This window comes from Bufo gargarizans, chromosome 4 (genome assembly GCF_014858855.1).
Source record: "Bufo gargarizans isolate SCDJY-AF-19 chromosome 4, ASM1485885v1, whole genome shotgun sequence".
NCBI classification, from domain to species: domain Eukaryota; kingdom Metazoa; phylum Chordata; class Amphibia; order Anura; family Bufonidae; genus Bufo; species Bufo gargarizans.
This window is the reverse complement of record NC_058083.1, coordinates 309,145,225-309,170,012: the sequence shown is the minus strand read 5'-3', so window position 1 is coordinate 309,170,012 and position 24,788 is coordinate 309,145,225. Positions and strand designations below refer to the sequence as shown.

The following is a 24,788-nucleotide window of genomic DNA, read 5'->3' as shown; positions in this document are numbered from 1 at the left end:
CTGACATGGAACTCAGATTGTGAGCTCCACTGGAGACAGCAAGTGATTGGTGAAGCAACGGGAAAGATCGGATCAGGAGCAGCAAGGGATTGGTGAAGCAAGTATGATTTTTGTTTTCTACAGCATTGTGAGGCTTTTTAAATCATGTTATCAACTAGACAACCCCTTTAAGTTCCAATCTGATTAACGCTGATTATACTGTATAATCTGCAAATGTAACATACAGCCTCTTCGTACTAGATCTACTTTACCTAGTTTGAGGTTTCAACTTTTTTCCACTCAACAAAGAAAATCCTCTGCTATCTGGAAACCATTATCAAGCAGGTTACTTGATGCTGGTGACTCCCATTATGACTTTTCTACTATAAAATAATAAATAATCGATATTCATTAACGCAACTATCTGGCCGGTCTGACAGATATTGGTCATTCCTGTGTAAAGAAGCAAGTCTGCAGGTATTACTGTGACAATCCCACAAGACTATTCACAGCAACATAACTTCATACACACAAGATACTAAACGGAGACACACAGAGAGCTTGCTGATGGTTTCCACGCTCAACTGCATCCTATTCTGTATAATTAAAAATAAAAAAACATTTTAATAACTTTTATTTTATTACAATTGCCTTGATCAGAATTGAAGTTAAATGATTATTCTGTAGTGGAGAGAGAGGGACAGGACACGAGTCGACTGGAGTACAAGCAAGCTACAGAACGGAAAACGGCTGATAATGTTTAATGAAGATCACTTGGAGAAATGCTTTTTAACATTCAATGATGCAATGGAATAAAAAAAATAAAAAATGAAATAAAAAAGGTATCCAAAGCTTGTAAGGAATCCTATCATCAGAGGCAATGTGCTGAACAGCTACAGATAAAACGTCACTCGAAAGAACCTGTTTTCCAGGGCCAGTTGTACCACATTAGCCATGTTCTGTTAATACTAGTTTAGCATGAAACATCCACCCAGCTCTTCAAAGCCTTAATGTAATAATTGTTTCCAGCACCGTGGTTCTGGCAGTAATTATTGTGTATGGTTCAGGACTGAAGACTGCACTGTATACTCGTTTTCCATGCAGACAGTAAAAGTAATTACTGAACTGTTGGCCTCCTATAGAAGCATGAACCCCGGAGTTTTATTCTGCCTTCATATTAGGAGCAGATTCCTTACAAGGTGCCCATGCACTAATACAAGTGCTTACTACCAGGACATCACTTTATATTCGTCAGCAATTCTACACTATGATATCAGTGTGACATACAACCATGACTAACTGATGGAAAAGGCATTCGGTATAGGTAAAAATAGAAGATGGTTACTCACCTCGTCCATGGACTGTGTTGTAGTCAATCTCAGTGCCGCACACATAAGCCCCAAAGTGGGCACATGGTACCAAAAGACCCCCTACAGAAAGAAACAGTCTACGGTCAACTATACGCTGATGGAAGCCTTCACACGTTATAAAATGGCAATCAGGATCTTAGGTCTAAATAGTCAGCGGGGACTGTGACATTGATGGTTGAAACAAGTAGATGTACCACCATAAGTGTGTCGTAGTTAAAGGGTAACTGTCATGTTTTCATAAAAAAAAAAATCTATTTTAGCATATGTTACTGCTGCAGCAGCATTATGCATAAAGCAATCTTTAGTTTCTTCACATACCACTGTTTTAGTTGAGTTTTTCCCCTTAATTAGGGCTGTTTTAACCACTACAATATAAGTATCTCAAGATGGTTCCTCTGCCAGGTCTCTGAGGCCAAAACTGCTTTCCCTCACTTCCCATACACGCTTGCTGTAGCCAGCAGCTCCCTGCCAGCCAATCAGATTACTGAGAGACACGCCTCCTCACTCTGAAGCCCCTTGTCTTCCTGTCTTCTTAGCCAGAGACAGACAAGCCCTAGCAACTGTCTTTTAAAGGGAGCAGTGGAACGGGACAGAGGACCTTAATGAAAGCTGTTATTATAAGGTAATTACAGATCTTTTGACAATCATTAAAAGAGTAACTCAGGTATACATGCCTAGCTCTAATAAACCTCAGACCTGAAATGCATAGCATATTTAAAAGTGGGCCAGGGCACTCCATTCCAACTCCTCCAGAACAGGGGGCTCGGGTTCCCCGTTTTAGTGATGTTGGGGGCCTGCTGATGCATTTATCACATATCTAAAACATCTAAAACCTCCATTGAACCCACAATGCAAAAAGTTTTGGCAAAATCAAAATCTATGTAAGGCCTCATGCATACGTCCATATTTTTCAGCTGTGTGCCATCTAGATTTTTTGCATACTGACCCACTAATTTGTATAGAGCCATACACACATCCGTGCAGACTAGATGGGCCAAATGGTTCTTATCTGCCGACACATTCTATGTTTGCACATCTACAGAATGTGGCCATTCCATAAATTAGAGAATAAGCCCTATTTTTTCCCTATAGAGGAGTCTATGGAAAAACGGTTAAAAAAAAAAAAGGCATACCCAAGGCATGCTATATTTTGAAAAAAAACAGCTATGGACCCAGAAAACACAATGCAATTGATGAAATATGCCCCCAAAAAATGCACTGTTTGAAGTGCCTTTAAAAAATTTCTACCCACTTACAGCTAACATTGGGCTGCAAAAAAAAAAGGTGCCAAAATGCTAAGTTTTTGCAAAAAGATCAGTTGGGGATCAGAACTTATTTAAAGGGGTTATCTGGAAATTTGATATTGATGAACTATCAGCAGAACGGGTCATTAAATCGGTGTTAGGAGTCCGACCCCCACCGATCCCGATATTGATGACTTATCCAAAAGGCAGCTGTGCTTACCGGAGATCCAGTGAGTGTCGTGGCCTCCTGGCAGCTTAGCAAGCACAGCGCTATAACATTGCCGCTCACCTCCATTGACTTGAATGGGACTTAGCTGCACCCTAGGCCATGTGACCAATGTATGGTGATGTCACTGGCCTAGAAAGAGGCCTAAGTGCTCCCGGGACGCCGCACAGTTGATCGCTGTGGGTCCCTGGTATCAGCCTCCCGGCGATCTGATATTGATGACCTATCCTGAGGAGAGGCCATTAATATCAAATTCCCAGAAAATCTCTTTAATAAATATTTCTGAATTTTAGTTGGATGGATAGTAATACTATATACACAAGCCTGTGCACAATTATCCATTTAATACCTAGTCTAAATTTCCACCCTTTAACTTTACAAGGAAAACGGAGGGCCACCCAGATCCACTGTCTATGTGATTAATACACAACTACATAGGCGCTGACTGATAGGAAATAAAAGGATATAATGAGCTGAGGAGAACAGCCCTTGAAAGACGGACAGGCAAATTATAAACTTCCCAAGCTTACTTTCTTTCATCCACGTATAAGCATATATACAAAAAGGGACTGTCCAAAAATGTTAGAAAAATACGTTACCAAAACTGTGTTCAACATGGATCCTATTTCCGTAGCTTTTTAGTAAATATACAAATGGGAAATGTCCGTAGAAATTTTTGTATTAGTTTTAGCTATGGGACAGGCAGCTCACTGATATTATGCTGGTATTTAAGGCCTAAAGAAGCACAGAAGGCCTTAAAAATAATGCATATAGCATGTGAGAAAGATAGAAGTGATTATAGATATTAAAGTCCACCCTTGACACCAACTCTCTAAAATGCATACATCTTACCCCTGGTTCCATTAGTAAAACACAGGTTTTATTTAGGGCAAACGGAGCTATAATGGTCATAAATACATGCTGCAAAATCAATGCGCCTATATCCGATTTTTAAGGACTTTTCCTATGCAACGCTGCCCTCTTGTGGAAGACTAAAGGTAGCCAACTGTTTTGTTCAAAGCAACCTATTTAAAGCCAGTAAATGTGACTTACAAAATGGTCCACAATTCCTACATTTTCCAGAACTGTGTATACAAGTAGGGCCATCATACGGGGACGCTCGTTTTTCCTACATATTCTTACACTTGCACCAATCTTGAAGAGAGAAGACTCTGGACATCCGCTTCTCTCTAGTAAGGCCTCTCCGATCATACCCAGCAATAATCACTTTGTGTAAATGACCCAATCATCATGGTGTCTAAAACATGTCTTGCCTTTTTGCCACGTGGGAGTACTCTCCCTCTAATGCCATAGCTAATATGCTGCATATGACCTGCAGAGACCTCTGTGCCCCTAGTGGGATGCCACATTTATTCATACAAGTCACCAAACTTCCCAAGGCCCCTTTGCCCTCTGATGCGAAGTAATAAAAAGAAAACTAGCAGTTTTGTGCAGTAGAGTCTGTCTGTCCCATCAAGGACAGAGGTGAGGGACTATAAGGCTCAGAAGAATGGTCAGTGTTAGACCTCATGCACACGACCATATTTCCGGTGCTCATACGCATTTTTTTGAGGCTCAAATGCAGACCCAAAAAATGGGGCCTCAAAAAACGCTGTTGACATCTATGTGCCGTCTGCATCTGTGTGGCTGTGCTGCAAATTGTAAAATATGTCCAAGTCTTGTCCATTTTGAGGGCAAGAAGAAGCATTTCTACAATGGGGCCTGTGAAAAGTGCGGGATGCACATCAGTATTTTGAAGATCCTCGATTTGGGGACTTCAGAATTGATATGGTCGTGTGCAGGAGGCCTTAGAGCCACCCAGACAGAATAAATGCTAAGTTCTGGGTGAGAAAACACATGTTTGATAACCGGCTAAAGGACAGAGACTAAAAAATGGTGGACTTGGTTCCCTGACATGATCCATGCACCTATACTTTATCAAAGGCATATTTTCTAAAGCTACATGTCTGAGAACCATTTACATTCTTCCTTTGATGGATGACAATCCCCAACATGCTTAAATGTGCAAGAAAAATGTACTATTCCTGCTGTTTTCCGAATGCACATGGATAATTTTTATGGATAAAGTGGAAATTTATAGTTGTTTTTGGATGAAGCAGCCATCTGTTTAGTCTCATTACGGCTGCTGATAGATCAATGTCGCGTTTGAAAACTTAACGCAAACATCCTCCTTGTGCTTGCAAATTCCTAATTAGAAGTGGCCAACCCCTGTGGAAACATGTCACTTATCCCTCCCCAGGAGCTCATAAACCGTCATAAGCTAGAAAATGGCAATAAAACTACTATACCAACAGTCAAACTTTTCAGGACCTCACAGTATGTATGACAAATTTAAAATGAAAAGTCATTTTTTAAATGCTGTAACATAAAATGTCTACGTAGGGGGAAATGGCAAGAAAAGTCATTTGTAATATCCGGAATCTAAAACACATACTGAACAGGCAGCACTTTACAAAAAAATAGTAGGAAAATACTGTAATCGGAGAATGTGCAGGTGGACCTTACCGGTGCCTACAAAAGGATCGAACACTAGATCGTTGGGTTTTACTTTTGCATGGTTTGCCATGATGAAGGAAAGCCCAGCATCCATGCTTGTGTTCCCAATAAAATGCCTCTTTTTCACACTGTAGGAGTTGATTAATTCTCTTTGTCCATCTGCAATCTTGATAAGAGAAAAAGAAAAAGTTCAGTTCAATTTACTGGATAATTTCAATTTTCACCGAAAGGTCCGGTCACCTCTCTGGTCATGTCTGGCTTAGTACAGTGGAGGAAATAATTATTTGACCCCTCACTGATTTTGTAAGTTTGTCCAATGACAAAGAAATGAAAAGTCTCAGAACAGTATCATTTCAATGGTAGGTTTATTGTAACAGTGGCAGATAGCACATCAAAAGGAAAATCGAAAAAATAACTTTAAATAAAACATAGCAACTGATTTGCATTTCATTGAGTGAAATAAGTATTTGAACCCCTACCAACCATTAAGAGTTCTGGCTCCCACAGAGTGGTTAGACACTTCTACTCAATTAGTCACCCTCATTAAGGACACCTGTCTTAACTAGTCACCTGTATAAAAGACACCTGTCCACAGAATCAATCAATCAAGCAGACTCCAAACTCTCCAACATGGGAAAGACCAAAGAGCTGTCCAAGGATGTCAGAGACAAAATTGTAGACCTGCACAAGGCTGGAATGGGCTACAAAACCATTAGCAAGAAGCTGGGAGAGAAGGTGACAACTGTTGGTGCGATTGTTCGAAAATGGAAGGAGCACAAAATGACCATCAATCGACCTCGCTCTGGGGCTCCACGCAAGATCTCACCTCGTGGGGTGTCAATGGTTCTGAGAAAGGTGAAAAAGCATCCTAGAACTACACGGGAGGAGTTAGTTAATGACCTCAAATTAGCAGGGACCACAGTCACCAAGAAAACCATTGGAAACACATTACACCGCAATGGATTAAAATCCTGCAGGGCTCGCAAGGTCCCCCTGCTCAGGAAGGCACATGTGCAGGCCCGTCTGAAGTTTGCCAATGAACACCTGAATGATTCAGAGAGTGACTGGGAGAAGGTGCTGTGGTCTGATGAGACCAAAATAGAGCTCTTTGGCATTAACTCAACTCGCTGTGTTTGGAGGAAGAAAAATGCTGCCTATGACCCCCAAAACACCGTCCCCACCGTCAAGCATGGGGGTGGAAACATTTTGCTTTGGGGGTGTTTTTCTGCTAAGGGCACAGGACAACTTATTCGCATAAACGGGAAAATGGACGGAGCCATGTATCGTGAAATCCTGAGCGACAACCTCCTTCCCTCTGCCAGGAAACTGAAAATGGGTCGTGGATGGGTGTTCCAGCACGACAATGACCCAAAACATACAGCAAAGGCAACAAAGGAGTGGCTCAAGAAGAAGCACATTAAGGTCATGGAGTGGCCTAGTCAGTCTCCGGACCTTAATCCAATCGAAAACCTATGGAGGGAGCTCAAGCTCAGAGTTGCACAGAGACAGCCTCGAAACCTTAGGGATTTAGAGATGATCTGCAAAGAGGAGTGGACCAACATTCCTCCTAAAATGTGCGCAAACTTGGTCATCAATTACAAGAAACGTTTGACCTCTGTGCTTGCAAACAAGGGTTTTTCCACCAAGTATTAAGTCTTTTTTTGTTAGAGGGTTCAAATACTTATTTCACTCAATGAAATGCAAATCAGTTGCTATCTTTTATTTAAAGTTATTTTTTCGATTTTCCTTTTGATGTGCTATCTGCCACTGTTACAATAAACCTACCATTGAAATGATACTGTTCTGAGACTTTTCATTTCTTTGTCATTGGACAAACTTACAAAATCAGTGAGGGGTCAAATAATTATTTCCTCCACTGTATATACTTGTATTCCAGATGTGATCATTCTGGAGAACGTTTTCTAAGATTTGTGCCATTCCACTGTCACACCTACAGTCTTACGGCAGTAGGTAACAGCTGTCACATGGCCGTTTTCAGCACCAATTAAAATCTATTGGGGTTGTTCTCATGGCGTTTTTATTTTTTTTCTCTACGGCCAGTGAATAGCAGCCTTTAAAAAATAGGACATTGCCATTTTCACAGCGAGACGGACCACACTGAAATCAATGAGCCCATTTTTAGGGCGCAGTGGCTTCCCCCTCAGTAATATCTTCATTGATGGCACAGTGTCCTCCCCCCAGTATTATTTTCATTGGTGGTAGTGGCCGCAGGGTTCCCTCTCACGTCCCAAAAAGTCAGAACTATTAAAATATTTAAAAATATCTCCTATGCGGTGAACGCCGTAACAGAAAAAAAAAAAAAAACATGCAATTCACAATTTTTTTGTCACCTTGTCCCACCAAAAAATAGGGTAGGACTGTTCTATCATGGGTCGGACGTTCCATAAAATGCGGAATGCATGCAGCTTTTTTTGGTGTTTTATATTATTTTTTTTGCGTGGTATCGAATATTGCAATACTTTATGGTATCGTGACAACCTTAAAATGAATATGTGTAAACCCAAGCTAAAAAATGTATGCATAAATTGACAACTAAGTGTTAACATTGGACTTTTTTCATACATTTCTAGAAGAAAGAAACGCACATGTAGCATTACGTTGAGAGAAAAAAAACCTCCGGAATAGTTATTTCATAAAGAATACATGTCTTTACAGACAAGAAAGGCGTGTGACAGGTTCCCCTTTAAAGGGTAAAGACTATGGAATATCCCTTACTGGTGAGAAGTCTCAGCACTGTGACTCCTATTAATTAGGAGAATGTGGGTCCTGTGCAGCCCATTAGTCTTCTAAATCCGGGTGAATGGAAGAATAGAAACTGTCGATTTCTAAATAAAGATCCCCAAATGACCACATATATGTGCTGTGGATACTGGTGGGCTCTGGGTCCATACAATGGACCATGGCCTTACTCACTATCTGCACATGTGCTGAATGGTTTCAGCTACTATTCTATAAAGTGACCGACCCCTTTACATAAAACATCATACAATGAATAGCTGACTGCTTTATATAAGGGTAAAATATTGGATTACACTTACCGGTAATCGGTTTTCTTTGGGCCTATGAAAGCACGCCGCCTCCTCCTCCTCAGGACAGGAAACAGGAACCAGAATCGCCTTTTAAAGGAGAGATCATCCCCTCCATCTCCAGTCCTTTTCTCAAGAACTAAGAAACATAACATCTTAACAACCTAACAATATCTATTTTTTTCTTTTTTTTATATACATCTATGCATCCACATATATATATATATATATATATATATATATATATGTATACCTATATAAAATTTTTACATAGGGTTGGGAATTAACCGTGTGCCGTCATAGGCTCAAAGAAAACTGATTACCGGTAAGTGTAATTCAATATTTCTCTCTCGCCTATGACAGCACCCCTGGAGAATAGGCAAGAATTTGTCTAGGGCGGGACCACAGCCTGAAGTACCTTACGAGCAAAGGTAAGACCTTCATTAGAAGGTAACTGTAGTCTATAGTGCCTAAAAAAAAGTATGCAGAGAGCTGCAGGTAGCTGCCTTACAAATCTGCTCTATAGAGGCAGAAGCTCTCTCTGCCCATAACTGATCTCGTAGAGTGAGCTCTTACCCCCGAGGGTGGAACAACTCCCTTAGAATAGTAAGCTAAGGAAATGGCCTGTCTAATCCACCTAGCAATAGTGTGAGAAGAGGCTGCAGATCCCTTTCTTGCTCCCTAAAACAAAATCAGCAGACGTGAGGAGGATCTACAAGGCTGAGTGACCTGTAGATATTGCAAAATATATCTCCTAACATCTAGACAGTGGTACTCTGATTCTTTTTTATTTTTAGGGGAAGCACAGAAGGAAGGTAACACTATCTCCTGAGAACGATGAAAACGTGAAGAGACTTTTGGTAAAAAAGAAGGATCAGGAGAAATTACAACCTGATGCTCCAGGATCACCAAATAGGGAGGGTCAATCGAGAGTGCAGAAATCTCACTAACTCTTCTAGCCGAAGTAATGGCCAGAAGGAAAGCAAGCTTAAGGGAGAGCAACTTTAGGGAGATTTTATCAATAGGCTCAAAGGGGTCTGACGTGAGAGAGGAGAGGACCCAATTTAAATCCCAGGGAGGAATTTTACTTTCACAGACCAGGGATAACTTGGATACTGCTGTTATAAACCTCTTAACCCAAGAATGTTCTGCTAATTTAAACAAAAATAGGGCGCTTAAGGCAGAAACCTGGACCTTAAAAGTACTGGGCCTAAGTTTTTTGTTCCAATCCTCTTGTAGGAAATCTAAAACGAGCGATGTCAGGAGCTTGCAGCACGTCCACAGGTTTTTTGGCGAATCTGAAAAAGGTCCTCCAAATTCTAAGGTAGATATTGGAGGTGACCTTCTTACGACTGGCCAACAGAGTGTTTACCACATCCTCAGAGAAACCTCTTTGCTTTAAAATCTCCCTCTCAAAAACCATGCAGTCAGGTGTAGATTCTTCCCATCTGGGTGAAAAACTGGTCCCTGGGACAGAAGCTCCTGTGATTCTGGAAGCACCCACGGTGTTGCTATTGACTCTTTGCAGAGCCAGGAAAATCATACTCCTCTTGGCCAAAAGGGAGCAATAACTATTACTGTGGCTTCCTCCTCTCTGATCTTTTTGAGGACCCTTGGTAGCAATTTTAGTGGAAGAAAGGCATACAGAAGGCCCCGCCTCCAGGATTGGGCCAGTGCATCCGCTGCTCTCGGATGCTCCGGTGAAAGAGAAAAGACCTCTACTTTCTTGTTCGCCCTGGTGGCAAAGAGATCTATCTCTGGAGTTCCCCACAATGCTACTACTTGATTGAAAAACCCCTGATCTAGGGACCACTATCCCTGGTATAGTTGATTACTGAGGAAATCCGCTTTTACATTCTCTGAACCCCTTAGATGTACTGCAGAAAGGGATAACAGAGAAGCTTCTGCTAGGCTAAAAAACTCAGCTGAGTGAGAGACATTAGGCGCCGAGCCCTTGTACCTGCCTGCCGGTTGATATAGGCCACTGCTGTCGTGTTGTCTGAATAGACCCTTACGTTCCTGCCTCTGATGACCGGGAGACTCTGTAGTAAGACTATTCTGATTGCATCCAATTCCCTGAAATTGTGTGAATGGGACAGAGAAGTGACCCTACATGGGCTCCCCAACCGGATGGGCTCGCATCCGTGGTTAAAGGGGAGAGCCGCCTCCCTGGTCCAAGGAACTCCTCTTTCTAGGTTTTTTAGGTCCATCCACCACCCCAAGGAATCTAGGCTCTGGGGAGATAGAGACATCACTGAGTCCAGAGAGGGAAGACTTTTATCCCAATCCCGCAGGATCTGAAGCTAAAGAAGCCTTGAACGGTACTGGGCCCTTTCCACCCCCAGAATAGTGGCTGTCAAGAGACCCAGTACCGACATGGCCTCTCTTATGGTGAGTAAAGGAGACGAGAGAAGCTGCTGAACTCTTGATCTGATAAGTAAAGCTTTTTGCAGCGGTAGGAGGCACTTCTGGGAACTGGAGTCCAAAATCATTCCTAGGAAACTGCATCTCTGGCTTGGGCATAAACTGGATTTTTCTAGGTTTATCTCCCATCCCAGCTTCTCTAGAACCTCCCTGAACCAGGCAATCTGACCCTGAAGAATCTAACCTGACTGGGCCACCAGCAGAAAATTGTCCAGGTATGGTATAATGATGACCTCCTTCTCCCTGACGTGGGCCATCATCTCTGAAATAATCTTTGTAAAAACCATCGGAGCTTGAGCCCGGCCGAAGGGTAATGCCTGGAATTGAAGATGCAGAATCTCTTTCTCTAACTGGACTGCTACCCTCAGAAACCTCTCGTGGCTGGGATGAATGGTGACATGATAATACGCATCCCTCAGGTCTACTATGGCCATAAAGCAATCCGGGAACAGATTGTTCACTGCAGACCTGATGGACTCCATACGAATCTCTCGTACTGCAGGAATTGGTTCAAACACTTCAAGTTTAATATAGTCCGAAACAAGCCATTTTGTTTTTTGACCAGAAAAAAAAGAGTTGAATAAAAACCCCTCTGTCAATTCCTGCTCTGGGACTATTACCAACACCCTTTTTTCCATCAGGGACAAAACCTCTGAGATGATGTCTTGCAGGATCTGTATGGAAATCTGTAATTACAAATCTTCCTACTGGGAGACTCTTTAGCTTTAGTCCTTTCCCCATCACAGAATTTATCCAGGGGCTGTTGGAGATCTTCAGCCACTGAGGAGCAAAAAGAGACAGACAGGCGCTCTGGCGTCATTGGAACTGCTTTTTTGAGGCATCTGACCCGGAAAAAATACTTTACTCTTCCTACCCGGACCTGCAAACTGTTTTGCTCTTTCTTTTCCTTTAAAGACTCCTTTATTAAATCTAGGACGGAAATACTTTTTCGGTGCCTGACTAAGGGTACTTTTACACTTGCGGCAGGACGGATCCGACAGGCTGTTCACCATGTCGGATCCGTCCTGCGGCTATTTCGCTGTGCCCGCGGACCGCCACTCCTGTCCCCATTGACTATAATGGGGACGGGGCGGAGCTCCGACGCAGCACGGAGAAAGGGCGCCGGACTAAAATTACTGCATGTCAGGCTTTTTAGTCCGGCGGCTTTCTCCGTGCACTGCCGTGCTGAGCCGGAGCTCCGCCCCCGTCCCCATTATAGTCAATGGGGGCGGAGAGGCAGTCCACGGGCAGGGCGAAATAGCCGCAGGACGGATCCGACATGGTGAACAGCCTGTCGGATCCGTCCTGCCGCAAGTGTGAAAGTAGCCTAACTAAGGGAAAGCCCTTCTTTTTGTCCGAGGCCTTTTCTAGTAAATCATCGAGTACAGGCCCAAACAAAAATTCTCCCTGACAAGGGATAGCACAAAGTTTTGCCTTGGAACCAACATCCCCATTCCAGCCTTTTAACTAAATAGCCCGCCGGGCAGAGTTGGATAAGGCGGAATCCCTAGTGGAAAATTTGAAGGTATCCGCAGAGGCGTCAGCTAAGAAATCCAAGGCATTGTTTATAGTGGGGATTGGGGAAGAAGGAAAGTAACTGCTCCCTAGGGGTACCCCCTTTAATGTGATCCTCCAGCTCTCCCATCCAAACTTTTAGGGACCTGCCCACAGACGTAGCGACAATAGCAGGTTCAAAAGCCGCCGCAGAGGCTTCCCAATTCTTTTTTAAATAAACCTCTGCCCTCTTGTCCATTGGGTCCTTGAGCGAACCCATATCCTCAAAGGGGAGGGCAATTTTTCTGGACATTTTTGCTACCGAGGCATCAAGTTTTGGGGCCCTATCCCAAGGAACAGACAATCCCTCAAACGGATACTTCCACTTCACCGAAGAAGGAACAAAAAAACGTCCTATCCGGTCTTTTCCATTCACTGGCAATTAGCTCCTGATTGTTCCTATGTACATCAAACACTTTTCTCTTTTTGGGGCCTAAACCCTCAAACAGAGTCCTGGACAGAATACTACCCCATAGTAGCCCTATCCGCCTTTACTAGGGAGTTGGTATTCTCCACATGAAATATGGTCTCCCTGCGGCCTTGTCCTCAGAAGACTTTTCAGATGACCCCCATTCTCCTTCTTCCTCCAAACCGGAAAGAATATCACTGTCACTTGAGGGGGAGTCGTTAGTAGCGGCAGCAGAAGAAGTACTGGGACAATGCATTATCAAACCGCTGACTCTCTGACCTCTTCATGTATCATCTGTTTAATTATGACCATAAAAGACGGGGCTTCCTCCTCCATTAACTTGCTGATACAGCCTTGACATAGGGGCTTTGCCCAGGCAGAAGGAAGTTTCTTCCTACACACCACACCTTCTCTTTTACTCTCGGGGTCTTCCTAGAAGACTCCTTTGAAACCTAAGTAACAAGAAATGACCCCATGAGCACATAAGATAGAAATTTCATGCTGGGGTATAACCCCTCTTACCCCACCCTGGTACCGATGTATCATTGGTGGTCTCAGTGGGTTCAACGCATTGAGTCTGCTCCATGTTTCATACGGCACACACCAGCCTAATGGAGGAACTGCCTCGTTTGTTTCACCCAGCATGGCAGTGAGCTGGCTGGGTTTCTCTCCTAGGCGGGCGCTAGCCGGGATCTCTCCCCTTCCGGTCCGCAGCTTCCTCCCACCGCCGCAACCTGGAAGTAGCAATTTCATAGCGCGGGCCGGCGGCCAAACATGCAAACACAGCCTGCAGAGGTTCGCAGGCGCCCCAGAAGGGCAAGCCCTCTCAGGAACCTGGAAGGAGGATTGAAGGAATAAGGATAGAGAAGGGAGCCCAGACTTCTGCAGCAGCTCCCGGAGGAGGCTTATGCTGCACGGAGTAACCCTCCACACACTATTTACAATAGCCGGGGCCTTCGCAGCTCTAATCCTAATCTTCTATCGGCGGATCTGATTCCCTCCTGCCCTTTAGGACAGTAAACAGAACTGGAGATAGAGGGGATGATCTCTCCTTTAAAAGGCGGTTCTGGTTCCTGGTTCTTGTCCTGAGGAGGAGGAGGCGGTCTCTCCCGGGGGTGCTGTCATAGACGAGAAAGAAATTATATTTTTAGCTAGTTAGTACTCACCCACCGGCCAAAGTAGATCTTCAGGGGATCTTTGGGGGCGGTATTTGGGTTAGCTCCGTAATCCTCCAGTAAGTACAATATATGTTCTGCATTCTGTAAACTAACTTTCCCTTTAAATGGCATGAACTCCATTGCCTGTGTGTGCAAACAACCATTATTAGATATACAAGAAGTACAGAAAGTGCAAGCATGAAAAACAAACATGGACTTTTTTCATGGTCAGTTTTTTTTTTTTTGGAAAACGTGAAGGGGCAGCAGCACTGCTCAGGAGCCCTCTGTCCATTCTTCTTTCATCAGTCCTGCTCAGCATTTCAAGCATGTGAAGTACCGATCCCATGTACTTTCTCTGGATTTGTACTCCATACGCTCAAAAAGTCAACCGAGCCAATGAAAGCCCAAGGGGCAGAGCACTCTGAGCAGCATTTATGCTCCTTTGTGTTTTCAAATGTTTAGATACCCTTCAACAGTTCTGAAGGTTTTTTAACAACCCTGGTCCAGCATATGGTCCCCCTAGAACAAGGATCAGCAACCTCCGGCACTCCAGCTGTTCTGAAACTACAACTCCCAGAATCCTCCTTTTACTTCTATGGGAATTACAAGAAAAGCCAAGTACGTGTACATGCTGAGAGTTGTAGTTTCACAGCAGCTGGAGAGCCGAAGGTTGCTGATCCCTGCCATAAAGACTAGTGTTGGGACATCGACGATCAGGTGTTACCTGCAAAGTAAGAAGCCACTGATAGTCCTTCTACAATCATGCTCCATTCCCCAGATCAAGAGCACTTCCGTCGAAATACCGAAAAATCCATGAGGGGGGGAAAAAAAAAAAGTCCATATACCTCTGTATGAAAGTGGAGATCTATAGGGAAGTACAGTACAGACCAATGGAGGTCTATGTGTGGCGCAATACAACGTACATGGCATCCATTCAGTTATCATAGTCTCTGACGTAATTTGCGGTATCAAACACAGTACTTGGCTCAGACACAAACGCTGCTTCACAGAACCACAGACATTCTTAGAAGAAAAAGGATACCTCTTGATTTCAAAGATTGTATTGCAGCACTTTGTCTTCCGGCTACACAGAACAAGCGTTTTCATTGATCCCCTCTGAGATATCAGCTGTTCGTGAAGACTCCCAGCAGAAGGATCCCTGACTGTCTACATCAAACTGCTTTGGATGTTTTTTATGGTACAATTAAAGGCTTACTCACACAACAGTTTCTCTCTTCCAGGTGCATTTTTTTTTAAATGGACAGCACACAGACCCATACAAGTCAATGACGATATCCACACATAGATAATTTTTACGGATCTATGTCCCCAATCTGAAAAACTCACTGCAAGCCCTATTCTGGTCCATTTTTGCAGATTAGAGTGTGGGAGCCAGAGGGAAAAAAAACAAACGAATGCACGCAGAAGCCATCTGTTTTTCACTATAGAAAATTAGACATGGTTGTGTGAATAAGGCTTAAAGGGTTCTCAGGGAATAATTTAAAATAACCACCAGCACCCTGTCCCTAAAACATGAGTAGGATAGGTGGGTGAGGAGCGTGGCCTCACTGCACTCTGGCACTTGTATGTACAGTGATCCCTCGAGATCAAAAGGCCACAGGTACCATATTTTCTGCTTACCATGGTCTTTGCTGGCCCATTGTAAGTTGAAACTAGACTCATATCCAACCAACCTACAGGTCTATATCTGTGGTAAAACACTTGTACTGACGGTGTACTACATTTTCTGTACTGCTCTTCACCTGTGTCAGGATGAGCTGCTCTTCTGGATGTCGGGTGAGGGCGGCTCTACTGTATTTTTCTGGTAAACCGTAATATACTGGACCGTGAAGACGCTCTAGTCCTCATCACAGAAAGTAATGGATAGCTTCCAGCATTTAGTCCTGATTGTTATATGTAAGGTCTTGCTTTATGTGTCTTATTTAACTGCTTATTTCTCCTAAAGGGGTTGTCTCACTTCAGCAAATGGCATTTACTATGTAGAGAAAGTTACTACAAACCACTTTCTAATGTATTGTGATTGCCCATATGGCCTCCTTTGCTGGCTGGATTCATTTTTCCATCGCATTATACACTTCTTTTTTCCATGGTCACGACCGCCCTGCAATCCAGCAGCAGTGGTTGTGCCTGCACACTTTAAGAAAAAGCACCGACCTATGCACATTGCCATGGTCCTGGCCACCAGAGAGGCCAGCGCTTTTTCCTATAGTGTGCAAGCACGACCACTGCTGCTGGACTGCGGGGTGTTCGTAACCCCTGGAAGCGAGCAGTGTATAATGTGATTAATCTATCCAGCAAAGGAGACAATATGGACAATCACAATATATTAGTAAGTGCCTTGTATTAACTTTCTCTACTTGATAAATGCCACTTGCTGAAGTGAGACAACCCCTTTAAATCTTCAATTTCTTACCTTGGGATGACATTTTGGGGCTTTGGAGCCAATTATTAGTTTCCCATACAGGTATGCAATGCACTCAGGTTACAAAAGTTTCAACATACAATAGTTGTGATGGCACCAATTAATATTGTAACTTGAGGGACCATCGTACTACAAATTGATGCTTTTCCTGTCAGGCTGCTCAGCCATGATGACATATCATAGGCAGGATCTCAGCATTATCATCTACTGATTAGCAGTGTATAGTGTAGTGAGGCCTCCTCACCCCCCAGACAGCTCACATTCTAGGACAGGTTATTGGCGGCCATTTTAAATCATCCCTGGAGAACCCCCTTAAATTCTAGCCAAACATTCTCGGCTTTGACTGTGGAATGACTACTCACATCTATCTTTGCAACTTTTTCTTTCTGTGTCAAGGTTTTATTGAAGCTATGGATGCAGATCTTGTATGTGGAATTGGGCTGAAGATAGGGGACCTAAAAGAAACAAAGGAGCTATAGTTAAGAAATACGTATAGTATTTAAGATGCTAAAACTAATGTTAAAATGAAATGTAAAAGCAAAATATTATTAGTGTAGGACCCTGTATAGTCATAATCTGGTGCTTTCTCCTACCATATTTTCTACAGGATAGCTTTGGATTGATTGCTTGAGCTCGTTCAGGCATTTTCCATGACCCCACAACTCAAAGAGCGACCTAAGAGTACAAGAAGAAATCATTTCAATTGGCAAATATTAGAATGCCATATAGCAATCATGGTGCAAAGTTTACTGGATGCACATTTTTTTAGCCCCAAAGGCCCCCAATAGACATAGTGGGGGAAATTTACTAAAACTAACATTCCGACGGACTTTTCACAATGTCTGATGATTGATGATAAATCTGGTGCACCTTCACGTTGTCTAATCCAGGGGTCTCAAACACGCGGCCCCTGAAGGCAGTTATCTGCAGCCTACGATTAGGGCCAGATTAACATTTGTGCAGATGGAGCAACTGCTTCAGGCACACTGCTTGGTGGGGGGGGATCCACAGCCTCCCAAAGAAAACAATGGGAGACGGTTTTTTCGGCTTCCAAAAAGTTTGGCCCCAAACAGTATTAGCAAGAGCCAGGGGCCCCAGAATAAGGGTATGTAGGCTGATGGACTTTTTATGATCCCTCGTGGTTCATGTAACATAGGCAGAAATATATTTAAAACCGATGTCCGAAATAATTAAAATCTTGGATCATCCCTCCAATAGCCTACAACAACCTCTGTAGGTTGTATATTCACCTCTTTCTCCTGTGCAGTTCCCTGTCGCCCTGGTCTGGTACTCCTGCTGCTGCTTGATTACGAACTGTAGCTGTGATCCGTAGGTATATAGCATAAATGCTGCAGCCACTCACTGGCACACACAATGGCCGAGGATCGGTCACATCATCGCTAACAAACGTTTGCTAGGAATGCTTGTTAACAATGATCTTCCTGTGTAAAAGTGCGGCTGATTACCCCATGAATGAGGCAGGTACAAAAACCGCTGCTTGCCATTAGCAGATTACGCCGTCTAATCATGTTCTGCTGCCAGCACATAATGATTCTGCAAGGGGATGAGTGATGGCATTAGTGATCGCTGCTCTCCATACTGTGGAGGAGATCACTGCATGTAATTGTTATTAGTTGGCTTACTTTGCCCCGGAATTTTAGTGCACTTTGTCATTTCTTAAGCCATACCCCTTTCCCGGGAAGTCAGACCCATGCCTCTTTTTTGAGCGAGGCGCTAATAGTGTATATGACACATAGTAAATGTGGTTCAAAGCATTTGCACCTTCATCTGTTTGTCCCTCGTATACAGATGCCTCGTGCACGAGACAATGTTTTTGGTCCACGTCTGATCTGCATTTTTTGTGGATCACATGGGGAATTCATTATTTCTATGGGGGCCGCGAAACATACAGACAGCGCAAGTAAGTCACCCGTGTGCTGTCTGCATCCATGCGGTCAGTCCACAAATTCTAGAACATGTCCTAAGAATAGGCAGTTCTATAATATGGACCGTGGAATGCACAGGACCAGTATCCTAAGTGGGGAGTTTTATAAATGTTTTTATGCCACACTTGTGCAATCATTTTAAAAGTTTAAATGGAAGGGGCGAAGCTTAGCGGGAGAGGTGTGGACAACCACGGCCAGCTGGATTCACTATAAATGACACCAGAAATTGTAGCTGAAGTCTACTCTGGCTCTTAGCCGGCATAGATTTCAGTTTCCGAAGCACGGAAAGTCAGAAGATGAGGCAATTTATTAAGGGGCTTGTGCCATCATACACCAGTGCACTATTTACTAAGCCTGGCGGAGGATGTCCCACTTTTAGTAAATCCCGTCCACTGTATTGTTATTACCGAGTCTGGATTGTACCTTTAAGGGTATGTTCTCATGTCAGAATACAATCTCACTTCAGTAGCCTTGTAGCTTTAGAGCCATGCCAGATGTGCATGAAGATTAGCACGACATGCCATTAAATTTCCGATGCAAGTAAATGGGGTTGCGAAAACAATGGATGTGGATTTCTAATGGATTTAGGCACAGAATCTTACATGTGTCAGGGTATGTATGTGTCATTTGTGACACCTAAAAGGGGAACAGTTAGCTATTTGCTGTTATGTTCCTTTAGTAACATAGGAATCATTATGTCTACATATCAACTCAAGGGCCAAAAAATATAAAAAGCCCACAGAAGGCAGAAATACAGTCATTTTCCCAAGACTTACTTTGCACATACAGTGCGATGCATTATTTTCCTTGCTAGGGCCTCACTTGGGATATTAAGAACACAGAAAGGAGACTGTGAACAAGAATATGTAAAAAGAAAGTTAAGATACAGTACAACAAGAAACTGCAGATGTGGATTTTACATATCATTGTTGATTTTATGTCGCCCTTTGCACTATATACTGGGTCTAGATTGGATCTATGCGTCTATGTGCCATATATATTTGGTAAGAATTAATATATACAAAGAAAATGAAAAAAGGTGACATCACTTTAAATAAAAACGCACAAGAAACACAAACTGAGAATTTATGCAGCTTACAAATTAGTTTCAAGGGGTTATCCCAGGAAAAGTATTAGTAAGTAATGAATAAGGCATTTCAAATGACGTATTATTTCAATATACAGTACAGACCAAAAGTTTGGACACACCTTCTCATTCAAAGAGCTTTCTTTATTTTATTTTCATGACTATGAAAATTGTAGATTCACACTGAAGGCATCAAAACTATGAATTAACACATGTGGAATTATATACATAACAAAAAAGTGTGAAACAACTGAAAATATGTCATATTCTAGGTTCTTCAAAGTAGCCACCTTTTGCTTTGATTACTGCTTTGCACACTCTTGGAATTCTCTTGATGAGCTTCAAGAGGTAGTCACCTGAAATGGTTTTCACTTCACAGGTGTGCCCTGTCAGGTTTAATAAGTGGGATTTCTTGCCTTATAAATGGGGTTGGTTGTGGAGAAGTCAGGCGGATACACAGCTGATAGTCCTACTGAATAGACTGTTAGAATTTGTATTATGGCAAGAAACAAGCAGCTAAGTAAAGAAAAACGAGTGGCCATCATTACTTTAAGAAATGAAGGTCAGTCAGTCTGAAAAATTGGGAAAACTTTGAAAGTTTCCCCAAGTGCAGTCACAAAAACCATCAAGCGCTACAAAGAAACTGGCTCACATGCGGACCACCCCAGGAAAGAAAGACCAAGAGTCCCCTCTGCTGAGTTCCCCAAGTGCAGTCACAAAAACCATCAAGCGCTACAAAGAAACTGGCTCACATGCGGACCACCCCAGGAAAGAAAGACCAAGAGTCCCCTCTGCTGCGGAGGATAAGTTCATCCGAGTCACCAGCCTCAGAAATCGCAGGTTAACAGCAGCTCAGATTAGAGACCAGGTCAATGCCACACAGAGTTCTAGCAGCAGACACATCTCTAGAACAACTGTTAAGAGGAGACTGTGTGAATCAGGCCTTCATGGTAGAATATCTGCTAGGAAATCACTGCTAAGGACAGGCAACAAGCAGAAGAGACTTGTTTGGGCTAAAGAACACAAGGGATGGACATTAGACCAGTGGAAATCTGTGCTTTGGTCTGATGAGTCCAAATTTGAGGTCTTTGGTTCCAACCACCGTGTCTTTGTGCGACGCAGAAAAGGTGAATGGATGGACTCTACATGCCTGGTTCCCACCGTGAAGCATGGAGGAGGAGGTGTGATGGTGTGGGGGTGCTTTGCTGGTGACACTGTTGGGGATTTATTCAAAATTGAAGGCATACTGAACCAGCATGGCTACCACAGCATCTTGCAGCGGCATGCTATTCCATCCGCTTTGCGTTTAGTTGGACCATCATTTATTTTTCAACAGGACAATGACCCCAAACACACCTCCAGGCTATGTAAGGGCTATTTGACCATGAAGGAGAGTGATGGGGTGCTGCGCCAGATGACCTGGCCTCCACAGTCACCGGACCTGAACCCAATTGAGATTTTTTGGGGTGAGCTGGACCGCAGAGTGAAGGCAAAAGGGCCAACAAGTGCTAAGCATCTCTGGGAACTCCTTCAAGACTGTTGGAAGACCATTTCAGGTGACTACCTCTTGAAGCTCATCAAGAGAATGCCAAGAGTGTGCAAAGCAGTAATCAAAGCAAAAGGTGGCTCCATACAGTATTAGAATGTATTGGCTCCGATGAGCCGAAGATATTGCTTCGCGAAGTCTCGCAGGACTTCGGGTAATAACTTTATAAATTAATTTATAACTCTGGTACCTTGGAACTGAACCCGAGATCAGGAAGTGTTTTTTTACAGTACAAATTTATGAAGGCTTTCATACAAGACCAAAATGACAGCTAAAGTCCAAGCAACAGAGGAGAAATCACTGTTAGAACTCAAGTTGGGAATAATCGCTGATAAAACCTGCTTTTACTTTCAGCTGCATTCACTGCATCCCGATTTCTATCAGTGATATCTTCCCCTGTACTGAATATATTGCTGTCATTCTGGTATTGTCTGAAAGCTTAGAATGTCCATATCTCTACCTGGTACCGAACCAGAGATATGAGCAGTTAAAGCAGCCCCCACTCCGTCAGACTGGAGGAGAATGAGGGAGCAGCTGACAGGCTGCAGGAGGAGAGAAAAAACTGTAAAAAATATTTAGAAATGTGGTATTATCCTCAATGTACTGACCACCATAATAAAATGATGTTATTGTTACCACACAGTAAACACCGTAAAAAATATTCCACAAAATAATGTGAAAATTGCAGTTTTTTTATCTTTCCTCCTAAAAATAAAATTATAAAAAAGTTATTTAACCCCCAACCAAACGGTTCCTAAAAAACCTACAACTAATCCCACTAAATCAGGGGTGCACAACCTTTTCTGGTTGGGGGCCACATTGTCAACCTGAAACAATTCCAAGGGCCGAAAATAATCTTTAAAGGGGTATTACCAAGTGAAATACTATATTTATGGCATATTGAACCTACAGTATATATTCTAAATGTCTAGTTACACTTCCAGTACTCCCATCTAATGGGACAATACATGAAAGATTCATGTGAGCAGCCACAAGACATAGACATACATGTCTGTTACCAGATGGCTGGGGGCCGCATAGAATGGTATTGGGGGCCGCAGGTTATGCACCCCTGCACTAAATAAATAAAAATTTAGAAGAAAATTTTTAAAAAATTATGACTGCTAGAACACAAAGGGGGAAAATATTATTGGTCCTTAAAGCTAAAATTATTGATGTCACTAAGGCTACTTTCACACTAGCGTTCGATCGGATCCGTTCTGAACGGATCCGATCATAATAATGCAGACGGAGGCTCCGTTCAGAACGGATCCGTCTGCATTATTTTAGCATATAACAGCTAAGTGTGAAAATAGCCTCGTACGGATCAGTCCAGACTTTCAATGTAAAGTCAATGGGGGACGGATCCGCCTGAAGATTGAGCCATATTGTGGCATCTTCAAACGGATCCGTCCCCATTGACTTATATTGTAAGTCTGGACGGATCCGCACGCCTCCGCACGGCCAGGCGGACACCCGAACGCTGCAAGCAGCGTTCAGCTGTCCGCCTGTCCGTGCGGAGGCGAGCGGAGCGGAGGCTGAACGCCGCCAGACTGATGCAGTCTGAGCGGATCCGCCTCCATTCAGACTGCATCAGGGCTGGACGGAGGCGTTCGGGTCCGCTCGTGAGCTCCTTCAAACGGAGCTCACGAGCAGACCGACGAACGCTAGTGTGAAAATAGCCTAAGGGGTTAAATATGCGATACTGTCCCCTGAATTGTGCGCCAACAAGATTTACTGCTGATTCTACAATTAAAAAAGTTACTTTTTGGGAGGGTTTTTCCAATTACTCCGTTTACATTTCATGTCCGTTCCGAAAAAAAAACAGAACACGTCCTATTACTGTCTGCGTTATGGACAAGGATAGGACTGTTATATTTGGGGCTAGCCCTTCCGCAAAATGTGGAATGCACACAGCTGGTAAACGTGTTTTGGGTATTCGCATTTTGCAGACTGCAAAACACCAGCAGAAATGTGCATTAGCCCTTAGGGCTGTTTCACACGAGCGAGTCCATTGCGGGAATCACGCTCGTGTGCGAGTGTGATCCTCCGCTCTGGACTTGCAGGAGCGCACGGCATTATCATGATTTATAATGCTGTGTGTCTCTGCTTGGCCTTTTTTCCACAGAATCATAGTGACATAAAGCTGTCAGTATGATTCTGTAGAAATAAGGCCAAGCAGAGGCACATAGCATTATAAATCATGATAATGCCATGTTCTCCTGCAAGTCCAGAGCAGAGGATCACACTCACACACGGAGCGCGATTCCCGCAATGGACTCGCTCGTGTGAAACAGCCCTTAGTGTGAGTCCAACCTAACAGCTCCATTACACTTCTGAGGATCAGTGAGGAACTCAGCACTTAGGCCTCATTCATATCTCCGTTTGTGGATCTGGCAGGCTGATCCTCTACCTCACTGCCGAATCCACACTGACCGCTATGGGGAACTGCCAAAAATGCTGGGTTTCAGCCGGGCATAAACCACTGCATTCAATGCTTTTCTTCTGGCCAAAACCCGGCATTTTTGCCAGAAATCGGACGGATCACCACTGGACCCAATTGCAGTCAATGGGGATCTGGTGGTGAAGTGATGGATCCCGCTGGCTGCTTTGTGCCGGAACAGCCTGCTGGATCCACAAATGGAGATGTGAACATGGTCTGATCACAAAGCACTGTATTTTTCAAACTGTAAGGCCCCTTTCACACGGGCGAGTATTCCGCGCGGTTGCGATGCGTGAGTTGAACGCATTGCACCCGCATTGAATCCCGACCCATTCATTTCTATGGGGCTGTTCACATGAGCAGTGATTTTCACGCATCACTTGTGCGTTGCGTGAAAATCGCAGCATGCTCTATATTCTGCGTTTTTCACGTAACGCAGGCCCCATAGAAATGAATGGGGTTGCATGAAAATCGCAAGCATCCGCAAGCAAGTGCAGATGCAGTGCTATTTTCACGCACGGTTGCTAGGAGACGATCGGGATGGAGACCCGATCATTATTATTTTCCCTTATAATATGGTTATAAGGGAAAATAATAGCATTCTGAATACAGAATGCATAGAAAAATAGCGCTGTAGGGGTTAAAAAATAATAATTTAACTCACCTTAGTCCACTTGCTCGCGTAGCCGGCATCTCCTTCTGTCTTCATCTTAGCTCTGTGGAGCAACAAGGACCTTTGGTGACGTCACAGTCATCACATGATCCATCACATGATCCATCACATGATCTTTTACCATGGTGATGGATCATGTGATGACCGGAGTGACATCACCACAGGTCCTGTTGCTACACAAAGCTAAGAAGACAGAAGGAGATGCCGGCTTCGCGATCAAGTGGACTAAGGTGAGTTAAAAAAATTTTTTTTTTTATTTTTTAACCCCTCCAGCGCTATTTTACTTAGCATTCTGTATTCAGAATGCTATTATTTTCCCTTATAACCATGTTATAAGGGAAAATAATACAATCTTCAGAACATCAATCCCAAGCCCGAACTTCTGTGAAGAAGTTTGGGTACCAAACATGCGCGATTTTTCTCACGAGAGTGCAAAACGCATGACAATGTTTTGCATTCACACAGAAAAATCACGTGTGTTAACACAATGCACCCGCACAGTTTCCCACAACGCCCGTCTGAAAGAGTCCTAAGACTGACCATTTTTTTCCCCAAAAGCAGGGGGAAAATGGCAGTGCTTCCGGTCACAGTGCAGTGAAGACCAAGGAGTGGTGAGTGTCAGTGCAGTCTATAGCAGGAGGTAAGTTCATTTATTTTTGTTGTCTAATGGAGCTTGGGGTCTGATCTTAGGAAGAATGGGGGTCTGAAACAGAGGTCTGATCG

The 24,788-nt window shown here is 43.4% G+C and overlaps 1 protein-coding gene across 3 annotated transcripts in view; it reads right to left on the bottom strand.

Moving 5' to 3' along the window:
• The window catches only part of TRMT11 (tRNA methyltransferase 11 homolog), a 77,406-nt gene that overhangs the window by 50,988 nt on the left and 1,630 nt on the right, over positions 1-24,788 (bottom strand). The window contains exons 3-8 of one of the 3 annotated variants that reach the window (XM_044289114.1): positions 19,093-19,166; positions 16,964-17,045; positions 16,733-16,825; positions 13,937-14,071; positions 5,346-5,502; positions 1,329-1,409 (exon numbers count right to left, since the gene is read on the bottom strand). In XM_044289114.1, coding sequence (XP_044145049.1) covers positions 1,329-1,409; positions 5,346-5,502; positions 13,937-14,071; positions 16,733-16,825; positions 16,964-17,045; positions 19,093-19,166 — 622 coding nt within the window. Of the gene's footprint in view, positions 1-1,328; positions 1,410-5,345; positions 5,503-8,395; positions 8,532-13,936; positions 14,072-16,732; positions 16,826-16,963; positions 17,046-19,092; positions 19,167-24,788 lie in introns of those variants that run through there. The other 2 variants (XM_044289115.1, XM_044289116.1) reach the window with 2 other exon arrangements.